General features: G+C 31.4%; 1 protein-coding gene across 1 annotated transcript; it reads left to right on the top strand.

The window, feature by feature from the left end:
- Positions 1 to 21,215: 21,215 nt before the first annotated feature.
- Positions 21,216 to 23,065, top strand: LOC129288903 (uncharacterized). Its single transcript, XM_054925714.1, has 2 exons — positions 21,216 to 21,755; positions 22,557 to 23,065. Exons 1-2 carry the CDS (start codon positions 21,248 to 21,250, stop codon positions 23,000 to 23,002), a joined length of 954 nt encoding a protein of 317 aa, XP_054781689.1. The 5' UTR covers positions 21,216 to 21,247; the 3' UTR covers positions 23,003 to 23,065.
- The last annotated feature ends 348 nt before the right edge of the window (positions 23,066 to 23,413 follow it).

Genomic DNA, 23,413 nt, shown 5'->3' with positions numbered 1-23,413 from the left:
TTCAAGAATTTCTCCCTCATCATAGCTATGGTTAAATTCCTTGTCATAATTATATACATTCTTTGTTATATTTTTAGAGATGTTTTTAAATAAATTGCCAAGAATAATTAAAATAATTGAATGCATTTTAAAAGTTCATTTTCTTTTTCCGAAAAGGAGCAAATAAACTTTTGAAAATCCCTTCGTTTAACACAAAAGATTGACTATGTAAGCATTTAGAGAGAGAGAGAGAGAAGGGTATTTTAGAATAAGATTTAGCAATGCATCATTGTTGTTTTGCAAAACATCTTATATTACAAAAAATGAAATCACGCCGAAAAAACATGTAATAAAATGAAACGGATGGAGAATATTTGTACCCAAAGTCTGAATAAAAACTTAACCTTCCATTGAAAAAAAGAAAAATAAACAAACATATGCTTGAAAACTTTGAAAAGCGAAAGATAATATCAAAATGGGTTGGAAATTATTTTTCCAATTACTAAATCGGCCTAATAAGTGACTTCAATTTTAGACCAGATACCAACAATTTAAATATGAGTCCACTAGACACGTAACTTTTCATTTAACATATGCAGAACCACAATGGCACATACGTTTGAAGGTGGGTCTCTCAAAATCATCGAATCTTAGTATCCAAATCTGAATACTCCCTCGGTTTTCAAATATACGAGAAACTATCATGTGATACAGTATCCACCATAGCTATCACATTTTGCACCATGTATTGGAACATACTTGCCATCCATCACAGTGCATGTCACATGATAACATTCCAAACAATTTTTAACGTGCGTAACTTTTTTTTTTCTTTTGTCCAACTTCATAAGTAGAAGTTGGACATTTGAGACCATTCAACCATTTTTTCCACAATCTTTTTCACCTAAGTGTCCAATTTCATATCCAATAGCCAATAGTCATCCAAGGGCATCAATTTAGGGCTTTCAAGATAATTAGCCCAATTAATAACAATGGCAAGGTAAATTTTTTTATCATTTGTCTATTTATGATGTTTTTTTTAATTTCTTCCAAAATGAAATCTACAAAAGAATAAAAATAACCTTTCATAAGGAAACCATTCATATAATTAATAACACGTTAAAGAAGATTAATGCTCTACTTAGATGGAAATAATAGTTGAGAGGAAAGAAAATAACAGGAGAGAAAACGGAGAGGAGAGAAAACTGGGGAGATAATATTATCACTTCTTGTGTTTGGATGGATAGAGGAAAGAAAATAGGCAAAAACCAAAATGAGAATAATACCCTTATATTTGGATATATTATGTCATTGTTCCATTAAAATACACTAAAGAAAAAAAATCATATTAAAATCCATCATAATATTTTGAAATAAAACTATTTGGCCAAAAATTATATTTCTTTTATTTTTCTACTTAAATATCAAAATTGATAGTTTTTTAACATAAAATATTATAGCTAAAAAATCAAAATGGATAATTTTCTATTTAAAATTTTAAAAATAAAATCAAAGGCAATAAGAGATTTTTCCTTTTTTTTTTCCGTTTTTGATTCAGAGATTGTTCCGTATTAAAACCAACTAGAGCACATAAATGAAAGGATTGTTTTGAACTAATAACCACCAAATGAAAAGGAATAAAAAAATAACAAAAAAATAGCGTAACAGAAATTTCATATTAAATCAAGTGGCATATACAAGTCCTCAAATTGTGGAGGTTTGAAACGGAGCCCAAAGTCTTGAAGGAATTGGCTGATGCTTTCTTAAATTTGTTCCTTATGCGTTATTTTGTTTGCTGTTGGTTTATACTTGTGCTTTTGCTACTGTACTCTTGGTTTCCTGGTTTCGGCAATGAATTTGCACCCTCATGGTCAAGAAAAGAAGAAGAAGAAATTCGAAGGTGGAGATTAGATCACCGGAAGGCTTGTGGTCCCATTGCGTCGTAAGTGAACTAGAATGAAGGTATGACCATGATGTAGGGCTTTGTCAGGGGGAGAGAGGTGAGCGCAGATGTGGAACCAAGAATTTCTTCTCAAAATCTCTCCACTTATGGAGAGAAAAGATGGGGAGAAAATGTAGTGGGTCCCATGCTTTATTTTTCTCTTCACTTTTCTTTCCTCTCACTTTTCCTTCATCATCCAAACAAGAGAAAAAATTGTTTTCCTCCCTGTTTTCTCTTATAGTTTTCTTTCCTTTCATATTTTCTTCCCATCCAAACAAGGGGTAAAAGAGTTTCATTAGAGAGAGAGAGAGAGAGATAGAAAGAAGTGAGCATTAGGTAGGTGAAGGAGAGATGATAGGAAGTTTGTATAAAGTAGTAAATAATCATTTAATTCCTATACTGTTGTTAGTTAGGAATTATATAGTCTGATTTGTAATAATCTCCAAGATAAGTTGATGGGTTTGATGTACCTCTCTAACTATATTTGAGACTTTGAGTATACCTATATTTATGTACGTAATTTCTTATTAAATAAATGATTTTATCTCTGACAATTACTCTCGCCTGTCTAAAATTGAAATATCACAATTTAATATTATAATCATTTTCTCAACTAAAATACTCATTAGATAGGTCACAAATTATGCCTAATCTAAAGTCTTGTGCTATATATTCAACTTCAAATGTGTAGCATATATTTGTGTGTATTAATATATCTAGGATAAAGGTGCAGATTTAACTACAAGTTATTTTTTGAGGATCTCGAAATATCCTATACTATAAAATGATGCAAAAAAAAAATCAACTATAAAAAACATAGCATGTACCACCTTTCGACCATTTGATGGTAATGTTCAACTTTATTCAACCTGAATTCTTGGGACCCATAAATTTTCAGTCTCTAGAATGGCATACCTCCTCAATTATCTTCATCAATAGCCTCTACGCATCTTCTTCCTTGCTTCTGTAGCCTCTACTCTTCCCTTTACTTTCAAACTTATAGTCATAGGGGTGAGTTTCTTTTTCTCCTTCCTGTTTCTTGCTTCTATATAATTCACCTTTTTTTGGGTTTTCTTTCTCTCTGCTTTTCAGTTGGTTGCTTCATTCACTCACTCGTATTACTTCCTCTCAATTTATCATGTTTCCTTACGGCATTTCTTGCAAATTCATTATTTTACATTGTTTTGCATCCCCAATTGAGAGGATTTCTAAGAATTTTCTAGGTTTTTTTTCTGAGTTTGCATTCTTCATTGCTTTGTTTTGTTGGTGTCCAAGTGAGGAGTTGATTATCTTTAAATATTTAAATTATATATGATCCTAAAGTTTTCTCTGTGTAGTAACTAGATAATAGATTTCAATCTCAACTTCGGGATTTTTTCCCCTTCCTTTTGATTTTCTGAAGTGGTTTTACTAGATTCCCCATGCTTGGATATAAAAAGATATTCCGATTTCTTTTTAAAAAAATGCTAACGGTTTTTCCTTGATAATATTCTCATGTTGAAAAAAACCTCTTCATTTCATCATCTCTTCCCCTTGTTCCTCATCAAAATTCACTAAAACTTCCTCTTTCTGATTGGATGTTGATGATGAAGTAGGACATGGATATTCCCTCATCTTCTCCTCACATCTCCAACCCCACATGGCTCATTCAAGATGCCATAAACACAATCAAATGAACTCCTTTAGAGAACAAGTTGTTTGAGAATTCTTCATTTTCTATAGTTGATGATTAGGAGAGAATGGCGAGGTGATAGAGGAGAGACTATAGAACTCACACACGATGATATAACCAGTGGCCATGGAGAGTGAGGGTTAGAGAGAGATGTAAAGGAATGGGACCCATAAATTGCACTAGAAAAGGCTATTGAGAACAGTTTTTTTTTTTCCAATAGAAGATGATTGACAATGTTCAACCTATAAGAGAATGACACAATTACCCTATAGTTCTTCACCAAGGGACTGATCCTATTAGTTTAAAGCCATATCATTATCTTTCAAGTCAAAAAGATGTAGTTGAGAAGCTAGTGGGAGAACTTCTGCAATCTGGGATTATTCAAGAAAGTTCTTCTACTTTTTTAGCTCCAATAGTGTTAGTTAAGAAGAAAGATAGTTCATGGTGCATGTGTATAGATTAGAGGGGGCTAAACAAAAGGACTTTAAAAAATTAGTACCCTATCCCTCTTATGGAGGACATATTTGATGAATTAAGTATTGCACGATGGTTTACCAAGTTAGATTTAAGAGCTAGATATCATCAAATTTGCATGGTACCTAGAGATGCTTACAAAATAACATTTAAGACACATTCCAAGCACTATGAATGGCTGGTCATGCCTTTTGGCTTAACCAATGCACCAGCCACATTTCAAAGAGCAATGAATTCTATCTTTAGACTTTTTTAAGAAAAAGTTTGTTCTTATTTTCTTTAATGATATCCTAATATACTCTTCTTCTCTTACAAATCATATGGAGCATTTAGCAAAGGTGCTAGAAATCTTACGAAAAAATCAATATTATGTCAAAAGGGGGAAGTGTAAATTTGTAGCAACTATGATTGAGTATTTGGTTCATATTTTAAGGAGTGGGACTATTTCAAGTAATCCTAAGAAGGTGATGATAATATTGAAATTGCCAGAACCAGCCAATATCAAACAATTAAGAGCCTTTCTTAGCCTAATGGGATATTATAAACGTTTTATTTAGCACTATAGGGAGATTGCATGGCCTCTCACCAATTTATTAAAGAAACAAGGATTTATTTGATCTGATGCAATAGCAAAAGTTTTCACAAAATTAAAGGAAGTATTCACAAAATTAAAGGAAGTATTGGTTTCAACTCATGTACCTGCTTTACCAAACTTTAATAAAGTATTTGTTATTGAAGCATATGTATGCGGTTTTGGGATTGGTGCTATATTGATGCAAGAAAGTAGGCCTATTGCTTTCTATAGCAAAGCTTTGGCTCCTCAACACTTGAAGTTGTTTGTCTATGAAAAAGAATTGATGGCAATGGTTCAAGCAGTGGAATATTAGCACTAGTATTTGGAGAGAAGAAAGTTTGTTATTACAACTGATCAACAAAGCTTGAAGTACTTACTGGGATAGAAATTAAAAACTCCTTTTCAAATGTACTAGATAGCTAGATTTTTAGGTTACAAGTATGAAATTTACTATAATAAGGAAAGAAAAATACTATCGCAAATGCTTTATCAAGGTTGCATGGGCCTCAATTGTTAAAAATGGTGCTTAATACCACTTCTCCTGAATTGCTTCAGAAAATTAAGGAGAGTTGGGATGCTGATGCAGATTTGAAGGCTGTAATTTCTAAGTTACAGTGAAAGGAGGTGATATCCATAAGTATGTGTGGGATGGACAGTTGTTAAGATGGAAATGGAAGTTAATGGTTGGTGATGTTGTAGCTATTAACAAATGCTTAAGTGGTTGCATGCTAATCCATAAAAGGCCACTCCAAGGTGCATGCTACCTATCAAAGGGTTTGAGGTTTATTTTGATGGAAGGGAATGCATAAGGATATTTAAGATTTTATAAGAGGATATGATATGTGTGCTCATCGCAAGTATAAGACAACAGCTACCCCTGGTTTATTGCAACCATTACCCATTCTTAATAGAGTTTGGGAGAGCATAGCAATGGATTTTATTAAAAGGTAGCCTAAATCTAGAAGTAAAGAGGTAATATGGGTTATAGTGGATAGAATGAGCAAATATGCTCACTTTTTGGCTCTTTCTCATCCCTTTTAGGCAACTACCTTGAGTCAACATTTTATAGATCATATTTACAAGCTATATCGGTCTCCTAATGAGATCATTAGTGATAAGTATCTAATTTTTATTAGTAATTTCTGGAAAGAATTTTTGAAAGTGATTAAGGTAGAGCAAAAGCTTATTTCATCCTACTGTCCTTAAAGTAATGGACAATTGAGGTGTTGAAACATTGCTTGGAAACATATCTTAGGTGTATGTGTTGGGAAACTCCTAACGAGTGAAGTAAGTAGTTAGCTTTGGTGAAATGGTGGTACAATACAACTTTCCACACTTCAGCCAAGGCAACACCCTATGAATTACTTTATGGACAAAAACCACCAATATATGCTCCATATCTACTTAAAGAAGTTTTGGTTGAAGCTATAGACTGGAGTTTTGCAGCAAGAGACCATATAACAAATGTTTTGAAGTATCATCTTAACAGAGCAAAAATTGAATGAAACAAAGGGTTGATTTAAAGAGGTTGATCATGAATTTGATGTTGGACAATGGGTTTTCCTCAAGTTGTAGCCTTATAGATAGATTTTAGCAACCTCTAGGAGTACACAAAAGTTGGCACCAAGGTATTTGGGGCCATAGAGAGTAGTAGAAAGGATAGAGAATGTTGCATACAAGTTAGAACTTCCTCTTACCTCTAGAATTCACTCAACCTTCCATGTTTTACTATTGAAATTGTGTCCAAATCCCTCTATCAAACAGAGGCATCACCCTAAAAATTGGCTAGAAGCTCCAGCTACCCTTATTTTGGAAGTGATCTTGAACAAGAGGGTAGGAATACATAAGGGAAGGGTTATTACTAAAGTATTGGTATAATGGTAAGGTAAACTAGATAAGGAAGCAGCTAGATATCCTTGTTCAACTTTCAGAAATAGTTTCTAGATTTTCAAGTTTTAAACCCTTAAGGATAAGGCCTATTAAAGGGGGTGTATTGATACATAAAATAATAAAAAAATGCATTATTTAGGTAGTGGTAGTTATTAAAGGGTGGTTAGGTCATTTGTTGTTTTGTTTGACTTTTTTGTACTTGAAGCCTATAAATACTAGGTTTCTCTTAATTGTAATTAGGCTAATATCATAATAAAACATATCATTTAGAAACCTGATTCTCTCTCTCAATTTTCTCTCTATTTTTCTCTATTCCTTCATTCTTTTTGAATTCTCTTCATCTTCTTCTCAAACGCTATCTTATATCTCTCTTCTATCCTACTTTTTCAATCATTTTCCTATCACAAAATTAGTGAATAATATTAGGTTCAAATAAAATAGACCCTCAAACCTTTCTTCAACTTTTTTTTAATGCTGCATGTAACCAAAGATCCAACCAAAAATCAATACATAAGTTACAAAAGTCTCATTATAGATGTCAATATTGTATTCCACTTGCAACATGTGCGACTTCCTCCATATTCCACTTGTCTTTCTTTATAACCATTCAAGCCCATCAATTGCTCATCTCATCCATACTCAACAATAATTAGTCCTATCAAACAAATTAATTCTTTATTTTTGGCTAACATATATTTTGCACAATAGAGCAAATTAGATGTATAACAGAGCAAATGATTCTAATCTCCTTTTAAGAATTTTCGCAAGCACTAGATCATTTATTTTTCTAATTGAAAAAAATTAAAAACAAATTAACAAAATAGAGACTACTCAACATGGCTTCAAGGTAAATTGCTTTTCTTTACATGGCCATATCTGGTGAAATCTTAGAAGTTAGGATCAAATTGCAAAGAAAGGTTACGAAGTGGTAAGGGAGATAAGCCTTAGAAAGTTAGAAGTAGTGACTAACAGAAAATCAGAGAGATGTGAAATAGGGGAGCCATTAAAGAATAAATAATTTTTTAAATTATTAATTGATAATGAAATAGAAGATTGATGCTCCATGTGGGTTCATTTAAGGTAAATGTTACCTTAATGCTCTAACATTGCAATTGCCTTCGAAGCACACAATAAAAAAGAAGAAAAAAGAAAGCATCACAACTTTTTGTAGTAGTGAGAACATAGTCAAAGTGAAGATGAAGATTAATAGGAGAACAAAGTAGGAACAACAAAGTTAGAAATTGATGAAGGAATCATCAAGCAAAACTCAAAAATAAAAAAAATAGCATAGCAATGAAAAATGTCAAAACAGGTACAAAGAACCAAAGTCAAAGAATGGAAGCCAGAAATTGATCAAGGAATCAAAGAAGAAGATGTGCCTATTTCAGCAAAATGAAGCTGCTGTTGAAATCCCCCATCTCATATTCATTTTTATCATCGTTGTAGTCTTATAACCTAGAACCCCAAACTCATAACATCTTAATCTCAACCACCTTCAATTATCCAATTTCATCGTGTAACCTAATTATCCTTGATGAAGACTACTCAATGGCATCATAACTCCCGAAGGCACCCATCAGATATCGTCATCCCCTATGATACAATTAAGGAACCTCCATTCAAATCACAATTAAACTTTTCACCTTGCCAATGATCCAATACACTTACAGCACCTATACAGCTTTCAAACTACTACCAATCATCAAACTCCTAGTCTTTCCCCCTTCTTCACAAGAACTCAAATCAATAGCCATCCTCTACAAATTTGAGCTCCCCTTGTCATCCCACTCAAAAATTGCAATCTCTATTATTGCAAACCTTCCACCTAACCTTGACCACGTTCACCATCCACCCAAACCAGTGAAGACCCCATGCCTTAAAATCCCTGATTAAAGGATAGAAGGGCTCGAATCAGAATGAATCACACAAGAAACATGAACCATTGACCTAGAATGGTGATATGAGCACTAATGCTCAATCCTCTTAATGAGAGAAAGGGCCTCCAAGCAATGTTTTCAGAATCAAACTGAATGCCAAACCAAAAACGTCAGTGATTCACGATTCTTATGGTTCAATCGAGTTAGACTAATGGTCAAACTGATGATATAATAATCAACTTAAAATAAATATATATGTATATAATAATCTTAATATAAGAAATAAGTAGGAAATTGCTACTTAACATAAAAACAAAATTAAATATTTTAAGTTTATTATGACTTAACAAGCCACATGATACAATATAACATCAAATGATTAAAATAATTGGTCATTTCCTTAAAAAGGATTTTTTAAACAGTTCAATTTTTTAAAACTGGATCTGGTTCCCAACTTGATTTCGGTTCCTGATCCGACGATCGGTCCAAAATGGCTCAACCCAACTCAACCCCCAAAACTATTTTTACATACTAACTGAGCCAAAATCTAAACTGGTTGACGGTCCGATTGGTCCGCCCGATCCAGTTTGGTTTTTTAATCACTGCTCTCGAGTGAGAGTAAGCTTATAGTTTATAAGGTTCTTGCAAAGAACTATCCCATATAAGTGATGAAATTTAAAAAAATGCCTATATAAATTCATATAAGACGACTTGTCCTTTATTTGTTCTCGTAAATCTCTGCCTCCTCATATAAGATGATTGTATACAATCATTCTATATGAGGCATCATATATTAGCAATATTGTAGTAGAGACAATTCAAAATAAAGTAACAAATGTTAGTTCAAAATTAGTTACAGGAAGTGGGCGCTTTGTTTTTTATAATTGATGATTTTTTATATCACCTCATAATATAGAATACTCATATATTTGTATATCAAAATATTGATATCTCAAAATATACATCTATAGATGTATCACACAAATGTAGAGTCTATATATATATATATATATATAATACTTTCATTGCTAAAATTACATATATATACTCTTTAAAATTCTATTTATGAAATTTTTTTAGTATTTTCACCAAAATCAAGAAGAGCTTAAAAATGCATTCACTCTATTGAAGAATTAATCAAATTTTCAAATTTATCCTCTACTCTCAAAATACACAACCTAGATATAATTATATAAATTGATCAATGCAAAAAAAATACAAAAAATTTACTAGTAAGTTGATGATAAGTGGGTATTTCACATAGACTTATACATAATTTTTGCTCTTATTTGACTAATTAATGTGTGATTTAAAAATAAAATTAGATAAAAATACCACAATTGAAGATTTTGGTGTATTTTCAGGAAAACAAGACAAAATAGCATGAGAAAAGCCTTAAAATGCAAATCTTAGAGTCAAGGACCAAGGAATCAAACAAAAAAGGACTGATATGATCATAAGTAAGCTTCTGAAGGAAGTCTTTGCTCATAGATGAAACCCACCACGGTGATTCCGATAGGTCATGCATTAGTTTAGCCATTAATAAACTTGGAAAGAAAAGCTTCAATCATGAATATGTTGCTTTAACGCGTGCGGACAAAGGAGAAATAGGTGAAAATTAATATTTTAAATTATTTTAAATCAAATATCGTCATATCAGATAAGTATGATCTGGATGGATTCTAAGCCCAAGGAGGATGAATTTATTATAAATAAACCTCCTAAAAGCCTCTCGACAAATCCATTTTCATATCTGAAGACAAGGAGGCATATTACAGTGTCAAGAGGAGTTTTGTTTGAATTGGAAGATTTCTCTCTTTTCATCTTCTTGAGATTCTTTTTATCTCTCTTATATGGGATTGTAGTTTTAACTTTATAAGTTCTTACTAAACTCCCAATCAAGGTAGTGACCTAGATGAGATGAATTTTATCTTTTATTTGGTTTCATTTATTGTCTCCGTTCAATGTCAATTTTTGTCTATGAGAATTTTTATTATGTTTATGTTTATCTCTCTTGTTTTAATCGTCTTTTTATTTAGACAATTGTTATATAATTTTCCTTGGATAGTTTGATGAATTGAGAGGTGAAAAACTTACCTAGACATTGAGAGATAGATGTAGATAACTAAATTATGAATAATTTAGAAGTTTGTGGTAGCTTAGATAGTAGCTCCATGGTTTAGTTGGAGAGTATAATTTAGTGAGAGTTATTTAACTCTAATTAAACATATCCTAATTAACTTGATATTAATTAGGACACTTTAGAATAATTTTCACTATAAATAAGTGAAGATAATTAACTGAAGTAGGATAATCCATCCTAGTAGGTAAATCCTGATCCCTAACTCTCATTTGATTAGTTTGTTTCATTGTTTCCATTACTTTTATTATTCTTCTCATTTATTTAAATTAGTTATTAAATTATTTTCAAAACTCTTAATTGTTTTTATGAATAGTACAGATCATTATTTTCCTTTGGGTTTAATGCCTAAAATATTTCAGGAATTGTTACGACATCAATCCCATGTATTTGCTAGAGCGATCAAGTTTTCGATGTCATTATTGGGGAAGATATATAACTTTGTTATTTCTCTTTCATTGTCCTTTACCTTTATTTTCTTATTTTTGTATTGTTTTTCTTGGCTTGTTTATGCAAACTAGACACTCAAAAAAATCCTCTAAAATTAAATTAACGCTTTCTAATAAAAGAAAATTGAACGATTATGCAGACTACTAGGAAAAAGAAGAGGCAAGAGAAAAATCAGGAGTAACCTGAGCAAGAACACTCTAATCTACCAGAGTCTCTAGAGGAAATCTCTTACATTGAGATACCAATAGAGGATCACATGCTAGTTTTTGCATCTTGATAGAGGGACATTGTTGTTTCTTATGTGAACGTTGGTCCTTTGTCCATCTAGGTGAGTGCCTAAGTTAGAAACTCTAGGCTCAACAACAATCTTCTGAATAGCCTTCCATCATTCTATAGTAGGCCATTTGAAGACGCTCTAGCTTTCATCAAGAAGTTCTTTCATGTTGTCTCTATGCTCCCTCCCAATTATATAAATGATGACAAAATTTGCATGCATGGCTTTACTCACCACCTTTATGACCATACTAGTAAGTGGCTTTAGAACCTGCCTGAAGGATCTCTCACTATATAGGAGCAAGCATATGATAGATTTATGTCAAGGTTTTACTCGCCACCACATCATATCGAAGAACTATGTGATAAGATTTTTAATTTTTCCCAATTTCTAGGGGAGCCATTCCATAAATCCTGGTAATGATATAACACCTTATTAAGCAATGCCCCCACTATGGCTTTAGCCCTTTGATGATAATTGAGAAATTTTATAAGGGCTAATGATGGCTTACTAAAACTTTGTAAACATAGCTATTGATAGCCATGGAGGAGAGACAATATGTAATGTCATCCTTGACATTACCAATCACATAGAACACCAAATATGGAACAACGTTATTACAATCGAGATTACATTAACCCTATAAATAGTTATCATAATCCAAGGGTTAAAAGAATATTTAAGAAAATGAGATCCCTAGAAAACCCTTTTGAAAAGTCGTTTGAGCTCAAACTATAATTTAAAACCAAATAAATTAGAGAATAAAAGCATGAGAATTTATCACATGAAAATATTAAGCATAACTGAAGGTTTTCAGCCACAGAAGCATAGTGCACCACGATGTAGTGCATTGTCCACTATGGCAAACTACACAAAGGGAAATGTCCCTCTCTGTGCCTGGTGCTATGGCATAATGGACAATGCATTGCAGCTCATATCCCCTGTCATGACAGCAAACTACTGTCATGATAGCTCCCTAAGTGGACTTCCAAAATGTGTCGTTTCACCATCTAATGTCCAATTCGAGCGATCTAAGTGTCCACACATAGCTTTTAGAGCCACCTAGTTATTGGCACTAGTCTCACACTTAAACACTAAGCCAAATAAGATTTGAACACCCAAACTCAAAACGGCACATTTTCTTTCAAAAACCATTAACAAGGTATCTAAAACTCCTAAACCAAGTGCCAATACCCATGAGACCACTTGAACCAACTCAATTGAACCACAAACAACCTGTACAACCATTCAAATCACAACAATAACAACTCAAATAAGATTTGGCCACCAAAACCCCATATTTAGCATAAATTCCACTAAGGGTAACAATCTCATATAATTAATCCAATGGCCAATCTAACACATAAATCAATACAAAACTAACACTTACACTAGTATCTCAACTTCTCACAGCCATTACAACACAATAAAACAAACCTAGGCTAAAATACCTATAGTTAACAACAGAAATCATACCAATGCATCACAAAATAATATATATGTCCTAAGTTGACATATGCATACACTATTCATTACAAAACAAAATAAATGAAAGGGACTATACAATCATTGGCTAGTCCCCTCAATGCTCAGTCACACCTTCCTTTCCCTTGCCATTATTCGAGTCTTACCTAAAAAATGTAACCATAGGGTGAGTCGAGGACTCAGTAACTGAATAGTCCAATCAACTATTCATGTGTGAGAACAATTTGTGCATATGTGAAGTGGCATAATAAAACATGTAACAAGTCACATAAATCCATACATACAGTTATAGTATGATATGCATGATCAACACACCACCTTATACACTCTTTATGTCTTTTGATTGAACTATGGGTTGACAACTCAATAGGACTAAGTCTATGTGACTGGATTAGCCCAAGGTCATTATTAGTAGGAGAAAACCTCGACCAAGAGGACCTTCACTCACTATAAACCATAGATTCCCCTTGGCTCCGAACACTAGGGGTGTCAATGCCTAATCTATCTCATATAGTACTGGGACTTCCAAACAATATAATACTAAGCATTAGGGCCTCCACGGTGCAATGTACCATATGAATTTCTTAACAATGTCCCAATAACACACTAGGATGAACTCCTACCTTCTCACAATGATCATGCCAAACATGCTTAATGCTCCAACACATAGTCATAACATATTTATCACAATTTCTCATTTCCACTTAAATCATAAAATTTTGCAAGTAGTTATACATAAAAATAGCATTAACTTTCTAAATACTAAAACATTAAAATAACTTTTCATTCCACTTCACATAACTTAAAAATCATAACTTCATATTATTACTACGCTAGTTCAAAACTAAAGCATAAATTTTAAAGTCTAACACATTACCATCCAAATACACAAAAATAGAAATTAGAAAATCCGGTTACCTCAACCTTTTTGTCATTAAAATGGTTACCATGGTCAACTAATGGCTCCACACACGTCCACTACGCATTGCAATGCTCAATCAAAAGCTAATCTACAAGATTAAACCCTTAATTGTCAATTCACACTCTAATCACCTTATTTATAACACAATTTTGGGTACCCGTAATACCTAAAACCTTAATTTAGCCTCAAAAATTCTTCCAACATATTTTATTAATCCTATTTAACATCCTAACACATAGATAACACCATTACACTAGCCATATTGCTCTTAATCATCCAATTTTTGCTTAGGGTTTATCCAAGCCCTAACCAACAACTCTAAATCATTATATAATCCATAAATATATGTTTAAAGGCTTGATTTAACTCTCTAATACCTTAACTAAGGCAATAGGTTCAGCCATTACCTAAAAACAACCGAATCAAAGGCCTAAAATACCCTAACTATCCAAAAAAAATTTGAATATAAGGAGATAGAGAGGTGTAGGAAGCTTACCTAAAACTAAATCTTGCTCCAAATGCTTCCAAAGTGATCCCAAAGTCAAGCCATAACACCCATCAGTCGTCTCCCATTAACTCCTAGTGTTCTCTCTATCACACTTCTCATTTTCTGTCTAATCTTACGAGTTGATAAATGCATAATTTATACACCTGTCGCGACGCATGGCACAAAGAGCTCTACATACATTTTAAACCTCTCTTTATGCCATTACTCGCTTGTACTCTAATCTAACCCTCTTCTAAGACTGACTAAGGATTCAAAAGCTATATTAGTCTCCCATAATCGTCATTAATTAAAAATTTACTTGAAACTACCATTATACCCCTCTAACTTTGAAAATCCCTTGAATTAAAAATCTAGGATGTTATACAATAACAGACTAGATTGTAAATATTTATGAACATCTAGCTAGTAACTCAAGGTGAAAGGGTAACAATAGAGGAGAGTCCAAACTCATCAAGTAGACTCCAACTCTACTATCAGTGCTCAATTAGATGACAGGAATATTCATAACTTAATTTCCAATGTTATTCCTTCTAACTCTTCAATTCTTATTAATTTTTCTAATGTATCTCATGGTTCTTTACAAGGTAATTATGGCAATCAAGTTATAAAGACATACTTTATGGATGCCAACTAGAACCAAAGAAGGAGTTAAGGCAAACCTTACAACCATTTTGGCAACACATATAATGAGGGTTGGAAGGACTACCTAAACTTTTAGTGGAGGAATAGATAAGGCACCAAGCCAATGAATGTTGAGAACCTTTAGCTCCACCCTATCAACCCTTCAACATTAATTAAAAAGATCAACAAATTTGAGGGTATGATCTCCTTAAATGACTGCACAATCCACCACTGAGACTTCACTTAAAAACATAGAGGAACAACATCAAGCCACTACTAGAATCTTGGAGACCCAACATCAAGTGACAATTAGAAACATAAAGACCTAGAAAGAATCAATTTGCTAACAAATTGTCTAAACATACACAGGGTCAACTACTAAGCAACTAATTAGAGAGACAAATATAATTAGAGGACCCACCATTAGGAATGGAGGCTAGTTCACCTATAAAGGTAAGTGATTAAGAGGAAAACACTCCTTATAATGTGAAGCCTTTTGTAGCTTATATTCCTTTCCTTCAAGCTCTGAAGAAAAGCAAGCATGATGTGGACTTCAATAAGTTCCTTAAGTTATTCAAGAAACTCCAAATTAACATCTCTTTTATCGAAGCTTTGGCTAAGATCCCAGCTTATGCTAAGTACATGAAGGAGTTAATTTTTGTTTGAATAAAAAGAGACTCTTCAAGAATTCAACACTATGGCTCTCATGGAAGAATGCAATGCCATAGTTCAATAGAAGCTACCCGCTAAGCTCAAAGATCCAAGGAGTTTTTTTATTTCTTGTCAGATTGATAACTTAAAAATTGATAAATGCTTGTGTCATTTGGGTTCTTTTGTCAACCTTATGCCTTTATTTTTGTGTAAGAAACTTGGCATCTTTAACTTGAAGCCCACCAATGTCACTTTACAAATGGCATATAGATCTTTGCAGTACCTACTTAGAGTTATGGAGGACGTCCAAGCAAAAGTTGGTAACCTTTACTTACCTGTAGATTTTTTAGATTTGGAAGATGACATATGCTTCCCTCATCTTAGGGAGGCCATTTTCAGCTACTAGATGTGTTATGATTGATGGTCCTAAAGGGAGCTGATTTTTCAAGTAGGCAAAAAAAAAAAAGAAAAGAAAAGATTTTCCATATTTGCTAAGCCTACTAAACTCCTTATTTTTTAAGATAATATTTGTATCTCACAAAAGTAAGTGCCCTTCTCACCTTTAGATGGTGCCCCTTGACACCAAAAGTAGAATGCTTAGCTAAAGACATTAAAGACTTGTTGGAAGATAATCCAATTTTTTTGAATTTATTTATTTCCTAGTTTCAGTCTTTCTTTTCAGTTTTTTATGTTTTCTACATTTTTCTTTTACAATCCCATTTAGTTAGAATAAATAGATAAAGAGAAGCCAATTAAGGACCATGATCACGTCGAGCACATACAGCAATGTGTCCCATAAAATTGAGCTTAATCAAGGAAGTATTATTCTCATACCCTCCTCTCTTGTTTTGATTTTTTTATCACATTCACAATGAGGTCACTATGATGTCTTAAGTGTGAGGGAGGATATATCATGATAACCAGTTGTCACTTACTTTGATTAAATCTTCTTAATAATTTACTTGTTATAATTGGCTTTGTTCTTGAAAATTTTTTAAAGATTTCTTTTTTTTTTATCTTTTTTCTTTTGAACTATTTTATTTTGCCATATAACTACTGAGAGTGACTTTATATTTGGAGAAAGAATTTAAGGTTGGTAGCCCAGAGTTAATCAAACAATCAAGAATATGGTACCATTTATTTGTTATTCTTTTTATATGTCTATGCTTGGAATGCTAATACTTAGCAAAGTAGTTAGAAAGGGATATGATCCTATATAAAAGGAAATATAATATATAGGTGCAATAAATGCTGAAGTATCCGCTTTGCTAATGCCAATTGGGCCTAGTAACTGGAGACCTTCATCACCAATGTCGATCTCCATGTCAAATAGCTTAGTAAATGTCAAAAGTGTGCTTATAAAATCCCCAAGTCTAGTTAATTGAGCCCTTGTATTACCAATATCAAGGTGTGTCAAAAGGACCTGAGGATTATCTAAGGAAGAAAGACAACTCATGATTGGCTAAAGGTGGGTGACCCCATTGCACTAACTGAGACAAATAAATAGGTAAGTCCTTAAGGTATAGACAAATTCATTTTAGAGATAAGTGCTTAATCAATAAGAACTAAATTCACTCCTTGTAGTGACACTAATGGAATTATTGACTTTCTCTCTCATATTAAAGCTCAATTGGTTAGTTACACAATTAATTTTTACTAGTGCTATGAGCAAAAGTCACATATTTAATCTTCTCATATAGGAAATGAAGCTAAACACAAAAGTATTTGCTTGAAGAGAAGCAACAGTCTAAGTGTGAGGGAGTTTGATAAGTTCATATTTTATATAGATTTATACATAATTTATGCCCTTATTTTGAGTAATTAATGTGTGATTTAAACATAAAAGTAGATAAAATGTCTCATTTAGAGATTTTGGTGTATTTTCAGGAAAAGGAGACAAAATATCATTAAAAATGCCTCAAAATGTGAAGCTCAAAGTTAAGGACCAAAGAATCAAGTCAAAAAGGACTCATTCGGTTGCAGACAAGCTTTTGAAGGATTTCTCCACTCGTGCATAAAGCCCACCACAGTGATTCCTGCATGTCCTACATTCATCCAGCAGCGAACAATCTTGGGAAGAGAAGCCCTAGTTGCAAACATATTGCTTTGTCATATGCAAGCATGGCTAAACTAAGCCCGACAGCGAGCTGAAGAAGGAGAAATAGGCAAACAATTAATATTTTAAAGTATCATAAATAGTGAGGGTAAGGAGTAGCATAACTAGGATGGATTTTATTCTTTATTTGATTTCATTTATTATTCCATTAAACATCAATTTTTCTCTTTGAGAATTTTTTTTTTGTAACTAATAGGCTGAATAGCTAGTCTTAGTTTTCCTTTACTTATAAAAAAAAATTTATCCAAATATCAACCATTCAATTTTTAATCTAATATAAGGATACGAACAAAAGGAGAAAAAAGATGAGGATTCAGATCCTCTCAATGCACCTCAGCAACAAAAACTTTTGACAGTCAATTTATATCTAATATCTCATATCTTGCCACGTCATCTCATGTTAAAATAATTTAATTTTAAAAAAATTCTTTCACAATTTATTCCATCACTTTAGATATATTTTTTTATATGAATGATTCAAAATGTTCTTGTTATTTTCAAAACTTGTTCTGAAAAATTACTTTGCAAATTTTTTTTTTTAAATACATCAAGTCAAAGTTTGAATAAAATATTGTAAGTCCGCAAGCCTTTAATATTATTCAAACTATTTGAAAGAATTTACCATCTAGCTCATTCAAACCATGGTCTAACTTATTTGACAAGAATATGTTAAAAAAGAATTTGTAGAGTAAATTTTTAGATTAAGTTTTAAAAATAAAAATAAAAAATCATTTTGAATCATTACTCATTAGTATAAAAAATATATATTTAAAGTGATGAAATAAATTGTGAAAGAATTATTTCTTAAAAATAAATTATTTTAACATGAGATGATTTGGTAAAATAATATGAATTGAATGGCCAGGATTTCTACTACGGAGGGAGGCTAAGAGGATGACTTCTGTGAGTATCCATATCCAAAAGATGAGGAGATGATTTAGATTCATCTGACATATCAGCATGACAAACGAACAGATAATATTTGAAAGAAATTTCGAAAGCTAATACAATATTTGGCACGTGAAAGCGTACTTTTTCAAAAGAAAATGAGAAAAATGTATTTTTATGTTCTCTTTAGAGAATATCTTTTTCAATACTAGATAATACCCAAATGGAAAAACTTAGTTACGTATAGATTTTATCATGTTAATAATATTAATAACAAGAGATTATTACATAATAAATAATTTATAAAAAATACACACACTTGTTCATAAAAGATTAAATTGAAAATAAACATTTTAAGTATATAAAACTTAGTATCAAAGTGGGCATTTTATGTAGATTTATGCATAATTTGTGCTCTTATTTTGACTAATTAATGTGTGATTTAAATATAAAATTAGATAAAATATCTTACTTGAAAATTTTGGTATTTTTTTAAGAAAAAGAGAAAAAGTATCATTAAAAATGTCTTATAATGCGAAGCTCAAAATTAAAGACCAAGGAATCAAGTCAAAAAAGACTCATTCGGTTGCGGACAAGCTTTTGAAGGATGTCTCCACTCGTGCACAGAGCCCACCACAATGATTCCTACATGTTATGTATTCATCCGGCAACGAACAAACTTAGGAAGAGAAGCCCTGGTCACAAAGCAATAACCTATTTCTCCTTCGTTAGCTCGTGATCAAGCTTATTTTAGCCATGCCTACGCACGGCAAAGCAATATGTTTGTGACCAGGGCTAGGTGAATTTTGATCACTGGTGCTCATTTGATTAGTTGGTTCATCATTTCCATCTCTTTTTATCATTTTTCTTATTCATTTAAATTAGTTATTAAATTCTTTTCAAAACTCCCATTTGTTTTTATAAATAACAAATATTACAAGAATATTCTAGGAATTATTATTATATGGATCCTGTATACTTGCAAGAGTGATAAGTTGATTTGCTTTACAAAAATGAGACTTCCTCCATTAAATGTAAGGTTTTTTTTTAGTGTTTTAAGATATAAATAATAATTTTTTAAAAATATCTTTAACAAATAACTTTATATTATTTTTAAGTGAAAAACACTATTAAATAAAAAAATAAATATAAAAAATAATATTAATTTAAAAATAATTAATTAATTTATTAGGAATGAGATGAGTTAAGAATAAGGAAAAATGATGATAAAATTCCTCTGAATTATTATTTTCACTAAAGTCCTTATAAACTTCTTTATCAATAAATTTTAAATTGAAAAAAATATTTTACTTTAAAAATAATAAGCTTCAATTATAATTTTTTAATTTATAAATTGTAAAAGTTAAACAATAAATTACAACTTCTCAGACATAATTTCATTTATTGAAAAACAAACTCTAATCAAAACTTTTACCTATGAAATCATAACTTTTATTTTGTGAATAATAAGAATTAAATAAAAAATTATAATTTTTTAATTATAATTTTTATTATCGATAAACAAATTCTCAAAATAATAAATCACATTCACGACTTTTATTTATATAATCAACTTTTATTCAAATATTGCAAGAAATTAATAAGAAATTATGACAAAAAATGATTTTTTAATTTAAAAATTATTGATAAAAAACTTTTAGAGACTTATATAATATTATGATATTTTAAAAAATCAGATTGTAAGGAATTTTATTATTATTTTTTAAAAAAATAATTTATATTTTTTAAGTTGTGAGAAAATTTTTCCCACGGATACTCTATGGACCATTACTCACCGTGCACGCCAACCAACACCTGACAGTACAAGTATGATTAGCCAACAACACCAGCCACTGCATTTGCACCGTGCAAATATATTGTACGGGCATGTTTGGTTACCACTATTTGGAAATCAATTTCTTTTGGAAAACGTTTCAAGGAGTTAAAAATTATTTGAGCAATTTTTTTTTTACTTCAAACATTTTATTTTGCAATTGTTCTGTATTTGCCAAAAGTTGATTTGAGTTACCTTAAAAATTACTTTTAACTTTTTAAATAATTTAAAGTTAATTTTCAATAGTAAAAGTTGGTTTGGATTGATTCCAAATAATTCAGTTTTTTTTAATTTTTTTAAACTTGTATCCAAATATAAATTGATATATTATTACAATTAATTTTTATCAAATTAATTCTTGATAAAAAATTTTAATAAATGAACTTTAGAATCAAATGAAAATTAAGTTTAATAAAATAAACTACTCCCTTCGTTAAAAAATATAAGGCATTTTTTGAAAAGTTAAATATTAAAAAAAATAAGATATTTTTTATCTTTCAAAATATAATCATTGTCTTTTTTTTTTAAATGTCCTTATTGATAATAATTTTATATTTATTATAGGGTATTTAATAAGATAAATATAAAAAGATAAAATTAATTTAAAAATAAGGTAATTATTTTATTAAAAAGTAAAATTTAATTAAAAATATATTATATTTTTAAATAGAGGGAGTACTTTTTATTGGAGCTGTGCTTATCCAACCGTCTCATAAATAAATGAACTTAGGAAAAAGTAAAACCCGAACGCACGCAATAAATTTCCCATGTCATCTATTTCCATCGCTTGCTTTCACGCAACTTCAACCTCTCCCACCACGAACCTGCTTCAAGGACATTTAGGACCCACGTGAAGCAAGTCCTTAATTCCTAGCTAGCATCAGAAAAGCTATATGACACAAGTGAGGATTTGTAAGTTTCTCTTCATATATCAGTTCATTGTTTTAGTGATGAACTATAAGTGTCAAAGGTTCATCATTTTAGTATCTCAACTTGAAATCCTTGCCATATTTCGAATGGATGGGCACGTATTTTTGGGCTTTGGATTCATAATTGTTGGTATATGGCACCTCTTTAACCACATCAAGCTTCACGCACTTAACCCCAAGTCTTACAATTTCTGCACTACTCTCTGGTTTCCCATTTCTCCAAAGTTCAAATACCTTGAGCTCATCTTCATATTGGTTAGCAGCACAATCTTCATAGCCTTGGACCTTTTCATCATTCCTTCTCATCACCAACCTTTCGATGCAGATGGAAGTATTCCCTCCACACACCTTCACAACTTGGAACACTCGTCTATGTACTTTGCTTACTTCATCTACGCTTCATTCGCCATGGCTCTAGACCTCACTGACTCAAAAGCGAAAAAAGAACTGACCCAATTGTTAGCTGCTATAGCTTTTTCTCAGCAACTTCTTCTCATTCACTTTCACTCTTCTGATCATGATGGACCAGGTTTTTAAATTTTTTTATATTAAGTATAATTGAGAGTAGTATATTTTATCAAAATAACTTAAACTATTTGATTACATATATTCTAAATTTTATATATGGGCAAACAGGTAGAAATATACAAGAAGTTGTCTCACCAGTAGTATTGAATAGTTTAAAGTAAAAAAAAGTACATGAGTATCCTTAAAGTTATTTTTTTGATGTATCACCATTATGTTGTAGATCTGAAAATTAACAGTTTAGTCACATATATATTAAAAATAACTTTACGGATACTTTATACTTTTCCTTATTTTAAACTACTAAATGCTTTTGATAGACAATTCCTTAAATATTTTTACCTCTTTGCCTCTTTATATATTATTAATTTATTTTTTAGTTTCTAGATGTGGAATTTCTTTATTGATTTCTTTACCTTTAATGTTCCCTCTATTACTTTTGTTTGTTTTTTTTTTATTTTCTTTTTCTTCATACATACTTAGGTCTATACTTTTTTTAGTTTCGGAAGTTTCAAGTCAATTCAATTTTTTCTTCTTCTCTTCCTTTTTTTTTTTTGTTGCATTTTTCATTTTATCATTCTTTTTCCCCCTTTTTCTCAATTGTATTGTTTTTTTTTTTTGGTTATTGATTGAATAGCTCATAATACCATATTAAACTCTTCATATTAAGTATGTTTGATGATAGTTTACTTCATCAAAACAGTTTAAGACATTTGATTAAACATATCTTAAACTTTATATATTCTTAATTTATCTTTTAATTTTTAGATGGGAGACTTCTTTAACTTATTTATCTCTAATATAGATGGCCAATACCACCTTCTGGCTCAGCTTCTGGTGTTTGTGTCCCTGGCTACTACGCTTGTAGGAATTGGGTTGCCTCGTAGTTTCTTGGTTAGCTTCTTGAGATCGATTAGCATAATGTTCCAAGGTGTGTGGTTCGTGGTCATAGGCTATATGCTTACGAATACTGGGTTGATTCCCAAAGGGTGTTTCAAAAACCCCAATGATGGTCGCTATGTGGTGAGATGCTCTAATGAAGAGGCGCTTCGAAGAGCTCTCTCGCTGGTTAATATTCAGTTCAGCTGGTTCTTTATTGGGGTTGCCGTTTTTGCAGTGTCGTTTTACATCGCTTTGGTCAAGTATTACCCAGACAAGATTGCATATGGCCGTTTAGAAGATGATCCGAATCAAGTCATTGAGTCTCAAAAGAAAAGCATACAACTTGTTGGAAATATTGCTACACATTAATAAACTTGTGAATATAATTCCTTAACTATTTCCAAGAAAAAGTGTGATTTCTCTTCGGATGTATGATTGTGTGTAGTTTTTTTCATCTCAACAATTATAACAAATTAAAGTGGTTAATTTCCCACTAAAATATTTTGATCGAAGTCCATGATTTGAATTGATATCTTGAATTGAGATTCGGCAAGGTATATTCAGCAATTATAATTATTGAATTTTATTAATACTTAAAAATTATCAATATGTATTTCTCTTAAAAAATTTAAAACAATTTTCATTATCAGAATAATTAATACTCCTTATCCCTTCCAAAAATTTGAGATTTGATACATTTTGAGTATTATAAGACAAAATCTCTTCTAGTTATTCAATTGAATCAAATAGTTTTCATCATGCCACTTGAGATACTCATTG

The sequence above is a fragment of the Prosopis cineraria genome, unplaced genomic scaffold, assembly GCF_029017545.1.
Source record: "Prosopis cineraria cultivar Desert tree isolate PC_DT_omini unplaced genomic scaffold, ASM2901754v1 PC12, whole genome shotgun sequence".
Lineage (NCBI taxonomy): Eukaryota > Viridiplantae > Streptophyta > Magnoliopsida > Fabales > Fabaceae > Prosopis > Prosopis cineraria.
This window is presented reverse-complemented; position numbering and strand designations above follow the sequence as displayed.

Bases quoted from the DNA above. Each gene is read 5' to 3' on its own strand.
- LOC129288903 (XM_054925714.1), top strand. From the start codon at position 21,248: ATGAACTATAAGTGTCAAAGGTTCATCATTTTAGTATCTCAACTTGAA. The intron at 21,756-22,556 runs GTTTTTAAATTT...TCTCTAATATAG, and splicing joins TTCTGATCATGATGGACCAG to ATGGCCAATACCACCTTCTG.